General features: G+C 51.6%; 1 protein-coding gene and 1 long non-coding RNA gene across 2 annotated transcripts; both read right to left on the bottom strand.

Annotated features, from left to right (window-relative positions):
* Positions 1-1174: 1174 nt before the first annotated feature.
* On the bottom strand, positions 1175-4796 carry LOC133217481 (green-sensitive opsin). The gene is made up of 5 exons (XM_061363017.1): positions 4364-4796; positions 2646-2814; positions 2091-2256; positions 1753-1992; positions 1175-1551 (listed from the first exon to the last, which is right to left on the bottom strand). Exons 1-5 carry the CDS (start codon positions 4722-4724, stop codon positions 1420-1422), a joined length of 1068 nt encoding a protein of 355 aa, XP_061219001.1. The 5' UTR covers positions 4725-4796; the 3' UTR covers positions 1175-1419.
* Positions 4797-16652: 11856 nt separating this feature from the next.
* Positions 16653-19109, bottom strand: LOC133217480 (uncharacterized). Its single transcript, XR_009726882.1, has 2 exons — positions 18364-19109; positions 16653-17089 (listed from the first exon to the last, which is right to left on the bottom strand). It is a non-coding gene; the product is annotated as an uncharacterized LOC133217480 (long non-coding RNA).
* Between the last annotated feature and the right edge of the window lie 1341 nt (positions 19110-20450).

Raw genomic sequence — 20450 nt, 5'->3', positions numbered from 1 at the left:
GCAGAGCCCCGGCAGCCCCTGTGCTCAGGATCGTTCTGCAGTGGCTCCATAACGAATTCACTGGCATGGGGAAGTTTTTCCCTGACTCTGCCAATTCCTGAACGCTGCTGCCTCGAAGGGCCCCGTGGGGAGGGGAGCTTGAACTCTGCGAAAGCTCTGCTTTATTTAAGGCTACGTGGGGAATGCTTAAATGTTAAAGGACAGAAAAATAATGGCTGGTGATAGCTTGGGCTGTGAGGCCATGGTAGAGGCGGCAGCACTGCCTGCCCTGTGCCCTGTGTCTCTTTGTGCTTCTAAACCCCTCTGGTGTTAACGGGGATGTCACTTTGCTGGGGACAGTCACTGCTCTCCCCTCTGTGATCAGGGCTGATCTAACCCACAGATCCCCCTTCCCAGGGCTCTTGAGGCAGCTCTGGGCTCACGTCTCCAAAAGCACCATTACATTTGCATCAACATCTTGTCAGTGCAGCCCCATGGAAAGGACCAGGACGGAGCATCTCGATTTGTGTCTCTGCTGCTTCTGTTTATTTCTTACATTTTAATCCCTACCCCTTGACTGTAGAAGTCCTTGTGCTGACATCTTATTTATAAAATATGTACAGGACCGCGCTCAGGGGCCGGTCCCACCCTCCAGGGTTGGCTGTGGGTGTCCAGCCAGCAGGAGTGGAGCTGAAAGAGTTTCTGTGCCTTGGAGTTGGGAGAAGGAAGGGAAAGGAAAGGGCTGAGGGAGACTTCAAAGTACATGAGCAAACATTTACAGGTTCCAAGATGAAACCCCCTGTATCTACAGAGTTGTCTTGGGGCTACAGGGAGGCAGGCTTGAAGCAAAGCCCGCTCACAGCTCCATTTGTTCTAGTGATTTATGAAGACTGCGGGTATCGATTCCCATCAGCTGTGCCGGCAGCAGAGGCAGCTCCAAGAGCCCCAGGCTTGGGCAAAGGGCAGCTCCAGCCGCAGGGCTGTGCTCCGGGGTGTGCAGTGTGCTCTGTCTGTAGGCTTAGCTTTTGCACTAAGTGAGGGCTGAATGCTTCTGCACCACTCCCTTGAGCACCGTGGAAGGGGATGCTGCAGGGACATCGTTCAGGGCAGGGAGGGAAACACCAGGGTTTGGGCTGTCCCACTGGCTGCTGCTATGGTGTGAATTAAGCCAGAGGGGCAGGGACCGTCCCCAGAAGCTGAGCTGGGGAAGGGACCTGGGCTGCCCTGCAAGGGGCTGTGTCAGTGGGAAGAGCTCCGTGTGTTTGCACCCCTGGGCACAGGGGTGTCCCGTGCCTGGGGAATGCTACTGCAGTGGGTGCACAGCTAAAGGCTGGGTGTTGGTGCACAAGGGAGGGACTGCATGAAGGGAGACTGTGGGAGTGGGGTGTCTGTACTGGTCCCTGAGCTCGGTGGGTCACCCCAGTTCAAACTGTCCATGGTCTATGCAGGTGATACTTGGCTGGAGGAGATGGAGGAGACCTCGGTCTTGCTCTGGGATACAGCGGAAGAGGTGTCTTCATCCCCAAAGGGGTTCTTGCCACAGCAGATTGTGGTGATCATGCAATTACGGAACTGAAGAGGGGAGAGAAATGGAGAGCAATGGCATCGGGGGACAGTGGGGATGTGCTACAAGGACCAAGAGCCCCTGACAGCCCCTGAGATTCAGAGCTGAGATTCAACCCCTTCTGGGGAAGAGTGAGGTGCCTGCAATGACCCCAGATGTGTTGGTAAGCCCAGGGCAGAGGCTCACCCTGCATGGCATGGGGGTCTCACCTGCTTGTTCATGAGGACGTAGATGACGGGGTTGTAGAGGGAGGAGCTCTTGGAGAAGAAGGCAGGCACTGACATGAGCGTGGCAGTGAAGTCTGCTCCCTTGTTGGTGAAGATCCAGAACGCCACCACGGCGTAGGGCGTCCAGGCCAGCATGAACCCCAGCACCATGAGGATCACCATCCGCGTCACCTCCCTCTCAGCCTTCTGGGTTGTGGCTGATTCCTGCTGCTGGGCAGCTGCCTGCAAGCAGGAGGGTGTTGAGGAGTACCCAGCAGCTTCCCACCCCACACCGCCTCCTGCTGCCCACCCTGGCCCCATCCATCCCCTCCCAACGTTACCTCTCGGACTTTGCAAATGAGGCGCCCGTAGGAGAAGAAAATGACCACGACTGGGATGATGAAGTGGATGACGAACATGTAGAGGACGTAGGACTCATTGTGATAGTCAGGGTTGTGGGTATAGTAGTCGGGACCACAGGAACACTGCATCCCCTCCGGCATATATCTGCCAGAGAGAAAGGTTAGGATCTCCACCAGGATCCTCCCTGGGGGCCACAGGAGGAGCTCAGCCTAGGGACTGAATTGCCTGCTGGCCTGGTTGTTCAAACACTCTTCCTAGTCTGCAGAGAACAATGGGCTCTTCACAGCATGAGACAAGCTGTGCCTGTTAAAGCTCTTTCTCTGCAGAGCATGAAGGGCTATTGCAGCAGGAGATGCTGAGCCTGTGGCTGCCTTTGGTTAGAGGACACCAAGCTGTCATGAGACTGACAGCTCAGGTCTCATTTACATTCTGACTTGCCCTATTGCCTCTATTGAAGGAGCCCAGAGGGTTTCACGTCCTGTCCCAGTGGGGTGCTTGCACAGCAGCAGGGGCTGCCGCATCCTTGGACTCACCTGGACCAGCCAAAGAGGGGTGGAGTAGCACAGGATAAGGCCATAACCCAGGTAAAAGCGATGCCCATCATGGCGTGGCTTGAGGAGAAGCGGAAGTTTCCCATGGGTTTGCAGACAACGATGTAGCGCTCGATGGCCAGGACGACCAGGGACCACAGGGCCACTTGGCCTGCAGGAGGGAGAGAAACAGAGCACATGGGGGTGGTAAGAGCAACTCTGGGCTTGATCTTCCCTTCACAGTCTTGTGGCTGAAGCAAAGAGCAAAGGGAACTGAGGAGTCGGGGATCAGCAAGGGAAAACCAGCATCCTACTAAATGAGGATCTCAGACCGCAACATGCCGAGGGGAGCGGCTGTGCTGCAGTGGGATGCTGGTGATGGAGGATGCTGGTGATCATCATGGGTTTGTCGGGCTTTAAAAATGAAGGGGGTGAATTCCACCTGGGCACAAAGAAGCACATTCCTAGCAAAGATACCAGAGGTGTCCAAACCTGTTGATGCCTTTAAATGTGCGTTTCATGAGCCCCTTCTGCCAGTGTTGGTGTGGGGAGGCTGTGTGTGTGTGGGCATGCCTGCTCATGTGTTTGTAAGGGATAATTAAACTTCAGGGGATTGGAAGAGTTTAGTCGGTGGCATAAGCCTGCTAATGCCCCCAGCTGTGATAATCTGCTGATAACTACACCCTGTGCTTGCATTCGCTGGAGACCTGCTGCTAGCATTGCGACTGCTTCCCATCAAACATTCCTCCCTCTGAACAGAAGCCTCCTTGTTCTTTACTAGCCACAAATGGTAGAAGAGCAAATAATGCTGCCTTAAGCTCGCTTGGTCAGAAACGATGCAGACCCATCTGATCTTCTGACCCCAAGACCAAGCCCTTCCTCAGTCCTTGGCTTGGATCAGGACATTTAACTTTTGCCTGGCAGAACAGCCTTTCCCCCCAATCAGCATCATTGCAGGAAATTGCCCCATTTAGGGGAAAACAAGTGAAGCCCTTGCAGTGGTTATGGATGTCTACAGCAAGGATTAGTGGTTGTCAGATCCATCACGAGGTGTCATGTGGGCCCGGTGGCTGCGCGGGCATCGGGTGCAAAGTCAATTTTCCCTGTTTTGCAGGGGGGTTCTGTAGGGTGAAGCGTTAACAGCTCTCATGTCCCTGAGAAATGAAATAAGGAAGCTCCCGAGGGCACTCAAATTGGGAGCAATTGGGACAGAGCTGAGCAATTGCTGCAGAGACAGGGCCTGGCTTCACTAGCTCTGAATCCTCCTTCCCCCCCATGCTGCTGCTCCTCTCTTCTGGTTAAGAGCTGCTGCATCTTCCTTTTTACCCAAAGAAGCTGTGACCCCTTTTTTTTCTGTCTTAAACTCCTTTCCATGCCCATACCTCTTCTGTGGGGCCCTTCTCCTGAGGGACCTCTCTTCCCCCTCTGAACCCTCCCCGGTGCTCCATCTTTTCACAGAAAGGGAAGCCTTTTGCCAAAGATGCTCGACATTGATTTAAGGACATGATGTGGTCCCTGTCTTTAAGCCAAAGGGAAGCAGTGCCTTGCATGGCAAGCTCTGCCCCATGCAACCAGCCGTGACACTGCAGCAGCATGTGAGATGGCTTTCTGCATGGGAGGGACGCTGCGTGCATCACGGCTGCCCTGATGGTGTGATAAAGGAGAGGAACTGGGCTCCCAAAGCCCTGAAGAAGGAAGACCCAAGCTCCCACAGCCCTTACCTCCCAGCGTGGCGAAGAAGCCTTCCACAGCACAGCCAATGGGGCCGAAGACGAAGTAGCCATTCCAGGCCGTGTAGAAGGTGACTGTGAAGCCAAAGCAGGCCATGAAGAGATCAGCCACGGCCAAGTTGACCAAGATGTAGTTGAGCGGCTGCCGGAGCTTCTTGTGTTTGAAGGTGACCAAGAGGGTGAGGAGGTTGATGGGCAAACCGGTGGAGATGAGGAAGAAGATGTAGCAGCACACGACATGGTATTTCCAGGGCTCAGCTAGGTAGTACTGGGGGTACTCAAAGGGGCTTCGCACCACCCCTGTCTTGTTGGACATAGGCACGTAAAAATTGATGCCTTCCGTCCCGTTCATCCTGCCAACGTTAGGGCAGCGGCTTTGCTTCTAAGAGCTTTCTAAAAGTCAAATACTCTGGGTCTGTATTTGATTTTGCTTCAACCCCAAATTAAAAAAAAACAAAGCACCCCCCCTAATGCAGCAAAATATCCGATTTTGGGGTACTGGGGTCCCCCCAGTACGAAGAAGAACTTAATAAGCACAACAGTAGATCCGAGGGGACGGGAGGTGGTGCCTGCCCCTGCTCTGCGGGGAGGGCTGGGCTGGCGGTGCCCATGTGCCGGGAGGTTTTATACCCTCTGGCCTCCTTGGGAGTGCGGGGGGAGCCTGGATTAGGGTCTCGGCTGACTTTGTATGACAAGGGCAACGGGATTGAGAGGGGTTGATGGTTTAAGCACCCTCTAAGCAGCCGGTTGGCCCCAAAACCTGCATTAAAGCGTATTAATTGCCATTAAGTGTTTAATATTGTTTAAGGAGTTTGGGGGAAGGAAGGGATATGGTGGGGAGCCCTCTGGAAGAGGGGCAGAGGTAGGAGGAGCAGTGACGAGTTGGGGAGCAGCTGCTTTGGGCATCTGATGGCGAAATGGATCCGTGCTCAGGCCCACAGAGGGTCAGTGCCTTTGTCAGTCCCTGCATGGCTGAGGGACCTCCTCCTTGAGGAGGTAGATGAGGGAAGGCTGGATCCAGCTCTGTGGGTCTGAGCCATTGGCTTGGCTCTGGCTGTTTGGCTGCTCTTTGCTCCAAGTGCTGCCTGGCACAGACACGTGTCCCCATCACAGAGCAAAACCAGGCTTTATGAACATAGCTCAGGGCCACCTCTGTGCATGGGGCAAAGGCAGGAGGGGGAAACAGCTTCCCATACCAAAGGCTGCAGTCTCAGTAAACCCAGCATCTTGGGAAGGTCTTCTGGTTCTATTAGACCCTGAATCATGGACCCTGCTTGTGCTGGAGGGCAAAGGACTGAATGTCCTCCTCTGTCTTGCCTCCTTGTGAGGATATACATTATTCAGCTGATCCTCCAAGGATCTCTGGCAAGACAGAGGGAGTGCACCATCTGGCAGGGATGGAGGTGGCACCATCCCTGTCTCCCAGGGAGCTACTGGTGAGGGTTTCCCACCTGAGCCTCCTCCTCATCCCAGCAAGTGGGACACTGATCTGGGCTGCAGCTTTGCATGGATTGGCAGGGTTTAGGGATAGCTCTAAAACCAGCCTGACAAAGTGCCATTGCTCACTGGAGAAACAGTGCCTGAGTACCCTGGGGGAGGGAAGGCAAAGCCTTGGCAATGCTGAGGGACCAGAACCAGCCTCTACCACACTGGGAGAGCAAGAGGGAGGGAAAGAAGTGTCTCCCAGTCTGTTAGCACTCAGTATGGGGTGTGGGTTCCCCATTCCAGCACACATGAGGCTGTGAAACCTCCTCCGCAGGGTTGGTGCCAGCTCGGAGCACCAGTGCTTCACCTCATCCAAGGTTTTCCCCTATTTCTTCCTTCTGGGTCATTGATGCCGCTCCTCCAGGAGACCTGCTTAAGGAGCCTTAGTGAAGCTCTTCATTAATCTCTGACATCTGGTGGCGTTAATGGCCCTGATCTGTTAATGCGGTAAGCTGCAGCCTCCCCACTACTAGCCTAAGCCAAAGGCAAGGTCCAAGAGCAGAGTCCACGCTGCAGGAAGGAGGTGTTCTGCAGGACTGGGATGCCTGGGAGCTGGAGGACAGGAGCGGAAGGCTAAAGGGAAGGCTGGGATGATTGATGTCCTAATCGCTGACCCACTAATCCATTAGCAGAGATCCAAGAGGAATGGAACACAGATGTGGTGAGAGGAAGTGGGTCACACCAGCCTCAGCTGCCCTGGGATAAGGATTCCCTGTGGGATACCTGTGCCTCTCTTGTTGTATGTCCTGTGAAACCACCAGTTGTGAAACTCCCAATCAAGGTCTTCCTTGAGGAGAAGAGTTTCTTGTGAAGTCCCATAGCCTTACTTCTCATAAAGCTTTCCCTGGACATATTTCTTGCCTCTCCATGAAATAGTCTCTCCATGTAGTCATGCCTTTCCATACAGCCATAGTCAGGCTTCTGGACATGCTAAAGTTGGGCACATTTCCCCAGAATTAGTTGAATATTAAATCAGAAGCCAGAAATGCCAATACACAGAGATGTGCATCTCCATTACATGTCCCTCCTAACCTCCATGGTAGAGAGCAGCTCTTTCCAGATAAAATATCATATTGATGGTCCACCTTTAAAAGACTTGGACCTTGCTGCCAGTGCCAGCAACATCTGAAAGCTCTGGTGCTTCTCCCAGGTTTTGTACATGAACACAGTTATGGGAGAGTCAGTTTCCATCTCCCATCTGAGGCTTTCTACCACATCTTTGTGCTGTCCTGTCTTTGAGTGGAGTTGTGCAAATGAAGCCCAGCTACATGGAGAAGAGTCTGCTTTGGGTGGTGGGGGAAAGGACCAGATGCTGTCGTTGATCCATGGACCCTCTCCACTTGCTCTTCCAGCTAAGGTGGGGCGCAGATTTGGTTTCCTGTGTGAAGGCTTTCATACAGATGACTGTATGGACCATGAGGCCTTTCTGGACCACGAGGACTTTCACCTGACCTTCAACAAGATCTGGACCAGGACCATTCCTCTCTTTGGGAGCTGAATATGGAGCAGGTAAGCCTGAGCCCCCTCTGTAGTGCTAACAGGGGCTGTCCTAGCCTGTCCTCACAGACTTAGCTCCCTCCCCTGTGAGCTGGGGCTGTTGTTTTGGTGGATTCAGAGCTCTCTGCAGGTCAGGAGCAATCAGAGCAATGCTGGAGACCTTGTATAAGCTCAGCATAGGGAAATGACACTAGAGAGGAGAGCTGGCTCCTTCAGGACACGTCCTGAATACAACCTTGGTTCCCTCTGTGTCTCTGTCACAGAAAGGGAAAGCGATGGCTTTAATTTGGTGTCTCTTAGCAGGGAAACTTTATGGGCTGTCTCCCAGAGAGCTCTCAATTGTTTTCTATGCTGACTCTACGGCAAAGAAGGCAATAGCAAAATTCAGGCCCTGTTTAATGTGAGAGAAGAGGCTGCTTCCTTTGTGGTTCTCCTTAAGAAAAGGAAGGGTTTTCTTTCCCTTTGCAAGGCTGGGGTTTTTTCCTGCTTTGCTAAGCTCTATGAGATGAGATTGCCTCTTTGTCATTGTTTGTCCGCACGTTGTGTGACAGAGCCCTGAGCTGCTCTGGGCTTTTATGTCCTGTGTAAAGCATGAAATGATAATCATAATCAAATAACTAACGTGCACTGAGCTGATACGGCTGGTTCACTGGGCGCAGTCAACAGGCAGAGCAAAGCATGGGCTCTGCTGCGGGAGGCGAGTGTCTGGAGCAATGGGTCCGGGAGCTCTTTGCTGTGTCTCTCCCTGCCCAAGCACAGGGCTCTTTATTGCTGCTTGGGCGAAGGCACGGAAGCCACTTGCGCAGGGACACACCAGGAATGACCTGCAGAGCAAGACATAGTGAAACACAAAAGAAATGAGTCATGAAGCAAACATCTGCGCTTACATTCTGGTGATGGGCAGGACCTTGAACCTCGGCCATGAGCACCAGTGCTGAATGAAACTGGTGCTGAGCATGCTTTTGTGCTTCTGGTTAGGGGGCTCGTTCCTCCCTGGTGGAAGGTGCAAACCTCCCGGTGCCTCCCGGTACCCCGGTTGCCCTCGTTTCCCCATATCAGATAGCAGCCACGCGTGGCCACTGCACTGAGCCGCTTACGCTGGGCTTGTGAGCTCCCTCGCCAGGAAAGGGGTTAAAGAAAGATAAAGCCGGAGCGTTACAGAGACCATATGGAGGGGAAGAAAACCCTTTATCCTGTAATTGGATTCGTTCCCCGGTGGAGGTGAGGCTGAGTGGAGCTGACAGGTTGTGATGGGCGAGGCGCTGCCAGCAGCCCTGTCCAAAGCAGGATGTGTGTGCACAAACTTGTAGATCAATCCATTAGAGTGGATCAAATAGATTTAAACGCGTGGCAGGGAGAAGGAGGACACGGATGTATTTACAATTTGGTTTGGGGTGGCTGTTCCTCACCCTGCAGGGCTCTGAGGAGGTAGCCGTGCCCTCTGCCAGCGCTCCTGGGTGCTCCCATGGGCTTGCTCATCTGCATCCATCCAGGACAAGGATCTGGTGGTGCACAGGGAGGTTCTTCACCCCATGCCCTCACTTCTGTCCCCCAAAATAAGGGTGCATGGAAGCCTCTCTCCTGCCTTGCTCACAGTCTCCAAAGGGCTTGGGCAGGAGGAACCCCAGTTCCTGTTTCCCCCCCATCACAGCTCCTTCCAGGCTCTCCCCACCACACAGCCTTGCAAGGATTGGGTATCCCAGAGCCAGAAGGCAGCTGAGAAGTGGGGAGAGCTTCACCACTGCCAGCCTTGCCTCATGTGCATGGTATCTGCATACAGGCAGTCCCCTGCCACCTCCTAGGCTTTTCCTCCTGCTGCTGATCCAGGTAACATACAAGCACCATAGGATTTCCTTGGAGAGACAGCGAGTTTTTGGGACCTGTCATTCCCTTGCCAAGGAGCTGAGCAATCCGGCTCAGCTGGGAACCGGCGCCGCTCCGTGTGGTGCTGTCAACACTTCTCTAAGTGACAAGTGGGGCTGTGCAGAGGAGGCAGGTTTGCAAGACAGCCCCACGGCCATGGAGCGCTGCGGGATGAGCAGCACAGGCACTGCTCTATGGAAGCAGGGGAGAAAGCCACCCTCTGGGAGGGCGGCGTGGCCAAAGCAAGGGAGAAGATGCTGTCTGCTCCTGTGGGAGCTTCCAGTCAATCCCTTGCTTCAGGGAACTGGAGCACCTCCCATACGAAGAGCGGCTGAGAAAGCTGGGGCTGTTCAGCCTGGAGAAGAGAAGCTGCATGGAGACCTCAGAGCAGCTTCCAGTGTCTGAAGGGGCCCTATAGGGATGCTGGGGAGGGACTCTTCATTAGGGACTGTAGTGATAGGACAAGGGGTAATGGGTTAAAACTTAAACAGGTGAAGTTTAGATTGGATATAAGGAGGAAGTTCTTTCCTGTGAGGGTGCTGAGGCACTGGAATGGGTTGCCCAGGGAGGTTGTGAATGCTCCATCCCTGGCAGTGTTCAAGGCCAGGTTGGACGAGGCCTTGGGTAATATGGTTTAGAGTGAGGTGTCCCTGCCCATGGCAGGAGGGTTGGAACTTGATGATCTTAAGGTCCTTTCCAACCCAAACTATTCTATGATTCTATGAGTTTGTTCTGCTTCATGGGCTATTTGAGCTGCATTGGTGTTAGGCAGGAATCAACAGGGAGGGTTGGGAGTCAGGGATCTGCATCCAGCTCTTCTCTCCACTAGTGGCAACTGGCAAAGTCAGAGAGGCAAAAGAAAGGTTTTCATTTAACACCAGAGGGATGGAGCTGCAGAGCAACACCACTTGGATCTGCAGAGTCCAGCAGTGCCTGCTCTGGCCCAGCCCTGGGAGCCGCTGAGCAGGGGGTGGCAAACAGAGATAATCCAGCTCTTTTATTTGTAAATCTCATTTGAAGTGGAGCCCTGTTACTCCTGAGGAGCTCACTGGGGATGTTCATAGTCCTCTGCAGCAACGCTTTGGATGAGCTGGTTTGTGTTGTCATAACTGGGTCATGTTTTCTCTTCATTCCTAGTGCAGAGCCCTCGGTGGAAGCTGGACACTGCAGTGATGCCAGCAGCATAGTGATCTTTGGGGACACGGTACAGATGGGGTTGCTTGCTTGTTCCCTGCTTTCCAACAGGGCTGATGCCTGGCTGGGCTGGCTCCTTGCCCCAGTGTCCTCATATTCCAGCTCCCATAAGAGCCGTGTCCCAGTGGTACTGTGGGTGTCCCGGGATGAATCCCTCACATGAGTGCCCTGCCTGTACTCTCAGCCACCTGAGGAGCTTTTTGCCTTTTCTGCCTTTTGCCCTGTTCTGAGGCTCCTGTTCCTCTTGGTGGTGCCTGGGTGTCCTGCACTGCAATTCATTTCCAGCCTCTTCTTGCTGTCCCTGCTTTAAAGCCTTCTAGGGATTTGCTCCAAACCAAACACGTCCCTTCTCTCCCTTTGCCCTTCATCCTGTAATTGGATTCATTTCCTCCATCCAGCCCACCCCGGGATTCTCCCCATCCCTTTATGTAACGGTGCTGGCTCTGGGCTGTGTTGCTCAGGGCTTGACCTGCAGCCACTGAAACCTGTGGAGGGGTTTGGACCAATTTCAGTGCACATCAAATCCCACATGGATACAAACCCCGCTTCTTTTGCAGTTCCTGCTCCCATCCTGTTTTCTGCTTCTCTTCCTTCTCCAGGCGCCATGGGTGCTCCCTCCAGCTGCTGCACTGCATCCCTGCACAAACCCTTTAGATAACATGGTGCAAGAGCTCCTACTTCCCACATGGCGCAAGAGAAGAGGGAAATGCAGCAGCCCTGCACAGATGAGCAAAGCAATGGCAGCATTGCCTGGAAAAGATGACTGATTCCTTTTTTTCCACTCTTTTCATTAATATTTATTCTCCTTAATTCCCAGTCTTTACTGTTTAGCTCTCTAAAGCCCTTGTGGCTGAGAGACACACTGAGATTGCTATTCATCACTTAGGCAAAATATCCATGGATTAAACAGGCATTTTATCAAATGTGAGTCCTGTGCTGGAGCTGGAATTGGCTGGATGGGCCCAAACGTCTCTGCAGATCTTTCTTGCTCTTATCAGAGTTTTCCATTTGCTTTTCCCAGCCCCCTGTCCCAGCTGGGACAGATGTGCCACGGTTTAGCTGATCTCCAGGTTTCCTCCATGAGGAACACTCACGGCTGAGCACATTGACTTGAATGTGCGCTGTCTCTTTTTCACCCTGAAGGCATCTGACCCTGTTTCCTTGTTGCCTTGCAGAATGAAATGTTGCCTTGAAAGCCTGGAAAGAGATAAAGCAGCAGCACTCTTCTCCCCTGTTGCAGATAAACTGCTATTAACTGCTGAGGGTTTCTGGATGAGAAGGGTGACTCTCCATTGAAAGCACTGATATAAATGCTGAGCATCCAGCCTAATGCAGTCCACTGTATCAGGAAATCTCCTGGGAGCTGGCACCATTGAGCACAGTGCACGCTACGCTTCAACCATGGAAGGATGATCCCCATGGACAACCACTGCAAGTGCTGGTGGTTGGATCCTGACTGCTCTTACCTCCCCATCTGCAAAGAGACAGGGCTTCCTGCAACCTTCATCTGCCACAGTGACCACAGCACTGAACATAGCATCCGTGTGTGAGCAGGAATATCCCACATCGTTCTCCTGCCGATGGGGCAGTGCAATCCAGCCCTTTAATGCACTTCTTGGTGCCTTAGTCCTTTGTCTGCCTGTGCTTAACCTGATCTATTGTTGTTTGATATGGGAACAGTGTGTGTGGGAGGGGTGCGTGTAAAAGGAGGTAATAAGAAAATGAAAGGTCAGCAGGTGTAAAGGCTAAATGGCTCTTCCATCAAATCTAATACACATTCCCTGTGAAGGGAGCAGGGAGCTGCTGCTTTCCCTGCCTCAGAACCTCAGCCCCTGACTGAGCTGCATCAGCTGCAGGCAGCATCTCCCATCCCTGCTGTGGCCCCTTGCCTGCCCTGCTCACCCCCAGCCAAGCCCCACTCTGCACAGGGCCTCCATCTTCTGCCATTCCTAAAAATACTCCTGAGCCTTCCAGTGAAAACCCGGGGGTTTGGATTTGAAAACCAAAATGGAAACAGATGAGATGCATCCCATCTTGTTTTCTCACCTCCTCTCCTTTCTCTCTTCACTTGTTCCAGATCGGGGAGCGAATGGCAAAGGAGTGACCCAAAAATGAAGAAAAACAAAGCAAGGGAGCATTTTTCTCTTGTTTGAGTTTTTTTTCCCCACTTGTTTGAGAGACCAGAATGATTTTATAACACAGAAATGTGGTTTAATAAGGAGGGGGCTGGGTTGGTTCTGTTTCTTTAAATTCTAATAGAAGATGATTGTCATAGGGCACTTTGGCCAGCGCCTGTCTCCTCCACCACTGGTAGAGAAGCTAAATCCATCCTAGCTATGTCCAGAAACACATTTTCCTCTTTCTTTTGTCCTTCAATTAATGCAGCAGGCAGAGTTTCCAGGTATCCCTGATTTTGGGGTGCGCATTTGGGGTCACCTCAGGCCTGGTTTCCAGAGAGGCTTTGGCATTCTGGGGTGCAGCATTCCTTTTCCAGTCTTCTAATACCCATGGGAAGCTCTTGCAAGCACGTTGCAGACCCAGAGGAGTTCAGTGAGTTGCTGAGGATATAAACTGGTGCAATCCTGCTGGAGATGGGTCTGCTGCAAAGATGCTGCTCCATCCGGGGTCTATTGGAGATGTAGGTCCTGAAGAGCTGCACAGCATTGTATCTGCAGGTAAAACAGATCACTGCCTCCGAAGGGCAAACGGGATGCTCCCTACCCTCTGCTGCACATCCAAACCTTCATCTCCTCCCCGTGGCTGACCTGCACCTTGCCAACAGCTCTCTGCCATCAGCAAGAGCATCCTCAAGGTCTCTGGGTTGCCTGCAGGAACCAGGCAGAGTGGGAGGAGACAGACACAATGGGAGACAAAACCCCCTGTTGATCTAAGAGATCCTTATTTGCTCGAACCAGGGGGTGAACTGGTCTGGGGAGTCAGCTACTGATGTTTGCCCAGCCCTTGAATTGCACCACCAGGCAGTGAGGAGAGACTGAGGTGGGTGCCAGGTAAGCGTGGGGAGAAGGAGAGGAGGAAATCTGCACCCTTACAATATTTCTGCTGCAAATTCCCATGTGTTTTAAGCTCGTGAGTCTCCAAATATTTACCTAGTGTTAATATTTTGCAAACTGCATTAAAATTTGCCACTGGTGCTTTATTCATTAGGAGGTTCAGCAGCGCCTGCTGAATCCGTAACGCGTTCATGCAGAGACAGCAGCTGGAGGATGCTGCCTGCGCTGTGAGAAGGAGCTTTCTGCTCCCACTTCCAAAGCAGGGAGCCGAAAATGAGCTCCTTTACCCACATCGACCTGGGCTGTGTGACTGCAGACATTCAGCTCAGCAGGCAGGTTTTTGACCCGTCTGACTGTGAGCAAGAATAACTTGATATGAGTGGGGTGAGGTAAATGTTCCTGTGAGCACTGGGAAAGGGAACTGGGGCTGGGGACATGGTTTGTCCAAGCCTGATGCTGCTGTGGGTATGGTGGGGCCGTGGGAGCAATCCGGAATGCACAAAGCTCTGTCTTTCCTTTTCATACGTGCCAGCCCCATCCAAGGAGGTTTGTGGATATGGGGGGAGAGATTTAGCCCATGGTGGTGCCAGGGCTGGTGCTGTGGCTCTGCTGTTCACCCCGGAATCAGCAGCGTTGCTGGGGATACCCCAATGCCTGACCCAGCGCCAATGCAGGATTTTGGTCCTTCACACTCTCCCCCCATGTGCTCTCCACCCACTGCCTTAGCCTGGGGCTTAATTTCAGCTTCAGACTCACATTGGCTTCTATCTCCTGTTTTTTATGCAATCCACTTGCCAAAATACCCCAAGCACAGAGCGGCGTGGAGGACATGGAGACAAACGCTCAGTGTGGCTGGCACAGGGAGCTCATTTCCCCCTGATTCCTTGACACCGCAATTGATACACGGCTTAATGGACTTTACTACTACTGCCGGTTTCCTGTTGAAATTACTCCCAATTATGGCAAATGTTTAACTTTAGGTACAAGCAGAACGGCGAGCAGCTCCATTTTGCACGTCATATTTCTGCTAAGCTTCTCAATTCTCCTGCAATTTTGCTTCATAAAGCAAGGAGAGTTCCAGGGGGGCTGCAGATTGCAAATTGTGAGAGGGACTGCAAGCAGGGCAGGGTTTTTTGCAGTATAATGCTGGGGAATGAAGCTTTTAGCTGTGATTTTTATTTTCATTTATCCTCATTTTGCTTTGGCAACAGGGACGTGCCAAAAGCTGCTTTCATGGACTGGGCAAACCTAGAGCAAAAAGCCTCCTGTTGCTCCCAGCCGGTCGAGTGCTTCCACAGAAGAAGTCTCAGCCAGGTTCCTTGTTTTCAGCTCTGTTTCCTTTCCTTTTTGAGTCCTCTTGCATAATTAAGACATGAACCTGGCAGACACCACGCAGCTAACACAGATATGATTAATTTTCATCTTCCCTTTTTATTGTAAAGGTTGTCCTTTCCAGTGCAGAAAGCTTCATTGCGGATGGATGGGAGATGGGCCAGCCAGCAGCGGGTTTGAGGTAAAAGGGGACAAAACATGGGAAAGTTTAATGCTTTGAAAAAGTGACCTTTCGTGGTAATTAATTTGTCACTTCCCAACACCATCTGCCGACTCGTCAGCTGCATCCATCATAACCATGAAAAGATACTGGGAAAGTCAATTAAAATGAGAACCGGTGTCAAATGGGCTTTGTGCAGACTCTTTAGCAAAGGGAGGGGAAATAAACCCCTGTTGTGTAATGTCCTTTTCACGAACACACGTGTATGTGGGGCTAGGGAGAAGAGCTCTGCTGACCTCTCTGGAAGTTTTACAGGTAGAATTGCTAAGGTGCAGTAAACACAGAGGGGCCACGGTGCAGGTGAGTGAGTGTGCACAGGTGCCTATACCATAGATAAAGGGTGGGAAAGGCATCCAGGGGTGACCAGGAGCATCCAGAGATCTGGTCTCCAGTATCCTGCAGCTGCACTCACCAGGTAGCTACTTGGTCTCTGTTCCCACTTCAAGCTGGGTGGGTACTTCATAGGTGCTCAGATAAACTGCTGGTGTTACCAGCGTGTGCTGGCTTCAGTGGAGAGAGCCCTGACAAGCTGGAGGGAACAAAATCGATGTTTAAACAAGGGGAAAGATGCTCTCTGTTCATCCCCCAGCACGGGAGCATCGATTCCACCAGCTCCTGCCCCTCACTTGCTGTGAGCACCCAGCAGACACCAGAGCGTGCTGCAGCAGTGCTGGAGCTGGGTGCCCTCTGCACTGGGGGAGCTGCTTTGGGCAGACAGACCACGAGTCTCAGACAGTCCCCATCGACAGGGAGGATTTGATTGCTTTGGAAGACAGCTCGGTAGATAAATGCTCTGATTTGTCACTGTGCTCACACCAATACCCAGTGGATGTTCACCCCTCCTGCCCCCAAACTGGCATTTCACCCCATTCTACACAGGCAGAAGCAGAGCTGGGCAATGCCCCACATGGCTGCAATACTTTATTGTGCTGATGCTGAACTTGGGATCTTCCTGCTTTGTGCCTTCTCTTTTGTAGCTGGGAAGGAAATTCACTAACAGCAAAGTACATGTCTGCCTGGAGAGGCATTGAGCTGGACATCTCAGGTGCAGAAGACATGTCCTGCTTACAAATTGAGGAAGAGACAATCAGAAATTACAGGTTTTGACTGGAGCAGGGTGTGGGGGTGTTCCTCTGGGGGAAGAGGGAGCGAATCAATTCGCAAAGGGATAGTCAGGAAGAGATAAATGAGGTGGCCAGGTTTATTTCTTTCAATATGGCAGTATTTGATTGTGGTGATAAATGAAACGGCACAAAAGATTGACGTTGTTGAGATAATGCCACATAATCAACACATCTGCATATCAGCACATTGTATTGCAAAGGGAAAGCCTGAGCAATGCTCTTACGATCACTGCAGCAAACAGTGGATCTGGCTGGGTCACCCAGAGCATGTCTCAGTGCAGTAACAGCTCTGATGTCCCAGCAAGGGTGGACAGGGGGGAGATGCCCCCAGTGCTGCCCTGAGCAGGGTGCAGGGAGAGGAGCAGGGCCCAGCACAGCAGAGGGATGTGACAGAAAGGGAATCTTTGTTACCTTCAATTCCAGCTGATATTTATGGGGGCTGACAGAGGGGTGAAACAATGTCTTTCAGCACGTCCAAGAGGTTTCTGACACTAACTCAGGACCAGGCTCAGATCAGGTAGCGCGCTGAAGCAGTGGGACCAGGCTTCATTAAATTCATCCCAAGAGAATATTTTAATATTTAAAGAGAACATTTAATGTTTATGTAAGTCCTCTTCTGATGTGAAGCTGCTGTTAAATCACTTCAGAAGGTACTTTTTAAAGCACTTTATACTAGGCTGTTATGGAGCTGTGCTGGCAAATGCAGTTCCCAGCTCTCCTGGACCCAGTGAGGCTTATTAAAAGATTCAGCCCATCAAGGAGGGTTTGGAGGGGTGAGGAATAGGAAGTTAAAACTTAACAAAACAGCTGTCTCCAGCTGTCTCTCTCAGCATCACTCTGTCTCCCTCGCTGCCAGTGGGACTGATGGGAGTGTGTGTGTGGGTCTTAAACCAGAAGAGCTGGAGGGCTAAAGCTTGCAGAACAGAGAGAGTCTTTAACAGTGCTCAAGGGCTGGGCTTGAAGTCCCTGGAGATATTGCTCAAGAACAAATCTGTTTACAGAAAAAGATTTGAGAGGAGAATTGTCAGTCAAGACACTTCTATTCTCAGCTCAGGAGCAACTGGGAGAGTAAATATACCTCTGGTTAGCTGGTGGATAAATTAGATTGCAGCTGATCAAAAGCCAGAGGGATTTGCTGTCAGATGGCCCTCTCCACTGTCACCCTGGTATCTTCTTTCCTGTGTCATTCAGACTCTCATGATGGTTTCAAAGGAGGTAGTGGCCAGTTCACTTGTGGTGTATGCGGTGTCTGCTGGCTGAACAGACTGAGGACTTCATGCCCTTTGCATCCAGAGCAACTCCCATAAAATGCAGGTAACCCCTAAGTAACTGCAGGGGCTGGAGCCCTGAATAACCAAAGAAAGGTTTCCTCCTCCCTCATTCCCCAAGCTTTCATCTCCATCATCTGCCCCTCCTGTTCAACAGGAGATACCTTTGATACTGGCAGTCCTTCACTCACCCCAAAGTGAAGGGCTATGGGAGAGGGCAGAGACAACCTTTAGGCTGTAAGACTAGAAAGGAAGAGCCTGGATCCTTTGCATAAGAACCAGAAGACCTGTGTGGGGGATCATCTGCAGCTGGTGGGGCTCGTTTTTCTTTCCTCCATGCTAGTGGCTGGGATTTTGACAGAGAAGCTGCAGCCTCCCATCACAACAGTGATGGGTCTTTTTGTTGTAATAAATAATTAACCACCCTCCAGATGGTTGTCACCTCTGGGATGTGCAGAGAGGAGAATGTTCTCTCTTTTGATGTGAAACTAATACTGTTGAAAGGTGTCAGGCAGCCTCAGAGACTGCAGCTCCTTAAACACAGCCGAAGTGAGCTCTCCCTGCACATCACTACCCATTGATACTGGGGAGAAATCTTATTTCCAGCAACTATTCACTTGCTGTGGGTAGCAATTGCTTTTTGTGGGGAGCACAGTCACCCTTCAGCCTGCTTGAGGAAGATGATAAGGACCCACGCACGGTCCCCAGATCGATTGTTCATACATCACAACCCTTGTAGCTATGTGTCTGCCAGTGATTGAGGCTCTTCCAAGCATATGTTCAAACCAAAGCAAGGCAGTTTGACACCGAGCACAGCCTTCAATCCACTTTACGTGTCCTGTCACGTTTGTCATATCACAAAGCAACTTTGGTTTTTCTCTTTGGGCTGGGAAGAAGGGTCCTGAAGCCAAGTTTAGCCCCATAAATGGGAAAGGAGCAGAAAATTGCTGGTTTTAGGGATTTAAGTGCCTGTCTAAGCCCTCAAAGGCATGCTTACCTGGTTAGCCAAGTCTGAAAACTGCTTTTCCACCTGAATACAGGTTGCGCTTTGCCCTGCCCACGCAGCCGCTCCTGCAGGGAGCTCAGCAGTGCTCTCCACCAGCAGCAGTGTGTAGGTCCACCCCAAACCAGCTACACTGGAATCTGGCCAAGACTTTGCAGGTTAATGTGCAGCTATTACAGCCATGGTGCACCAAGAAGCAATAATAGGATTTAAACAGCAAGGATGCACGCTTCAAAGCATTAAATAATTGGCACATCCCAGTGTGGACACCCTTCCCTACTGCAACCACGAGCACTCCTGTGCCTCCAGAACAACTCTATTTACTTCAGGCGCATCTGAGCCACAGCTAGCTCAAAGTCAGTCAGGCTGGAGGCGGGATGATGCTTCATCCTCAGCCTTTATTAAGGCAGGGTGCTTCCCCAGCACCAGTGAAGCTGAGGGCCTGAAGGGTCAGGGTGTGAGATAGTGGAGGATCATAATCAATGATTTTCATCTTTACAGTGTCTGAGGCCAGGAGGAGCTTTCATCTGTGTTTCTGAGTCAGCCCCTAGCTGGTCCAATGCTTGAAAACTCTGGCCCTCTGAACAGCACAAGACTGCATTGACTTCAAAACGTTGCTTTTTTCCCTACATGAGGATCGTCCTTGTCCCTTCAAATCAGCCCCAGACCCTCTTCCAACTTGACCAAAGCAGGGTCTGAGCTCCGCAACCTGCCTCTGTCTGCTCTCCTCAGCTTTTCCTTCTGATGTTTCTGCCTTCCCCCCCCCCCCAGCGGGCTGTTCCTGGCAGAGCTGGGATGTGCCTCATCCCAAGGCAGCTGGAAAAATACCAAGCTGTCCTGAAGAAACTGCTAGCAGAGATGTTACAGGACACCCCAGACGGTTCTGTCAGCAGGTTGATTTCTGCCTTGGGAGTTCTGCCTTTCCCTCCTTTCACCAGCTCATCATCACGGAGATATTTATATTCCTCAGAAGGGCTTTTGTGTCGTGTTTGCTCACTTTACAGAGTCCTCACCCGCTCCCGTGCACACACTCTTCTTCTGGGAAGGTTATTCCCTGTTTTAGGGTGCTGTTTGGGCCCTAGAGCTGATGCTGACTGTTAGTAGCATTGCAACACTTCCCAGCAGGTCCCAACACTTTCCTACTCCTTCTCGGTCTTCAGGGTGCAATTTCCAGTAGTTTGTAAGGCAAGCTACACCTGCGAGCAGCTCAGCCCCTGCAGAGCTGAACCCTGCTGAACACTTCATTACAGCTGGAATGAGCTGCAATCCGAGGTGTTCAGTGCTAACAAATCCCACCCTAGGCTTTCTTCTTAGCGCATGGTAATTGCTACAGGAAACATGCAGGGGCAGTGTCATGCAGCTCACTCCTGCCTGCAGGTTTGAGGGGTGGTGCAATGGGTTTCACTAGTGTTACCTCCAGACCTTTGTCATATTTGGGCTTAAACGTCCCAAACAGGGGTCCCTACTGCTCCTGTGGAAGTTGTTCCTCTGCTTTGGCTTGCTGATTTCAGTTTGCATTCCAGCTTTTTGGCTGGGGAGCTGAAGAGGAGGATACAATATATAAAGCCTAGGAAAGACTGAGTGAGAACTTAAGGACAATTGCTCTTTTGTCTCTCTTCTTTTTGGCTGGCTGATATCTGCAGAATCAGAAGGGAAAGCCATGTAGCCTGCTAAAGCTAAAAGGCTCCATGTGTAAATGAAACCTGTGAAAGAGATGAACAACAAAATCTGAGGTGAGATAATAAACCACACAGTATCGTTAAATGGAAGATTTGGGTCTTCTCTTCTGCATGCCTCCCAGCCAGATGGCAAGCAGCAAGTGTGGGAAGGAGAGGGAGGGTTTCCAGCTCTGGAGCACATCGCTGTCCTTCTGAGCAGTGCAAAGCCTGAGTTATTAATCTTTGTGGATTAATAAGTTTCATCCCTCCCTTTCAGCAATGAAGGAAACTGAAGCAAATCCTTCCTGGATCTCCTAGCCAAGACAAGGACACAAGTGCAGGATGAGGAGTGCTGCGGGCTCTGGGCACACGTTCCCACCCTGCTGGGAGGACGCAGGAGCGCTGGGTTGGGGTTCCTACCTG

Source organism: Neopsephotus bourkii, unplaced genomic scaffold, assembly GCF_033783945.1.
Source record: "Neopsephotus bourkii isolate Nb327-2 ecotype Australia unplaced genomic scaffold, CSIRO-AGI_Nbou_v1 NB_1139, whole genome shotgun sequence".
NCBI lineage: Eukaryota > Metazoa > Chordata > Aves > Psittaciformes > Psittacidae > Neopsephotus > Neopsephotus bourkii.
Note: the sequence above shows the minus strand (reverse complement) of the source record. Positions and strands in the feature narration are given on the sequence as shown.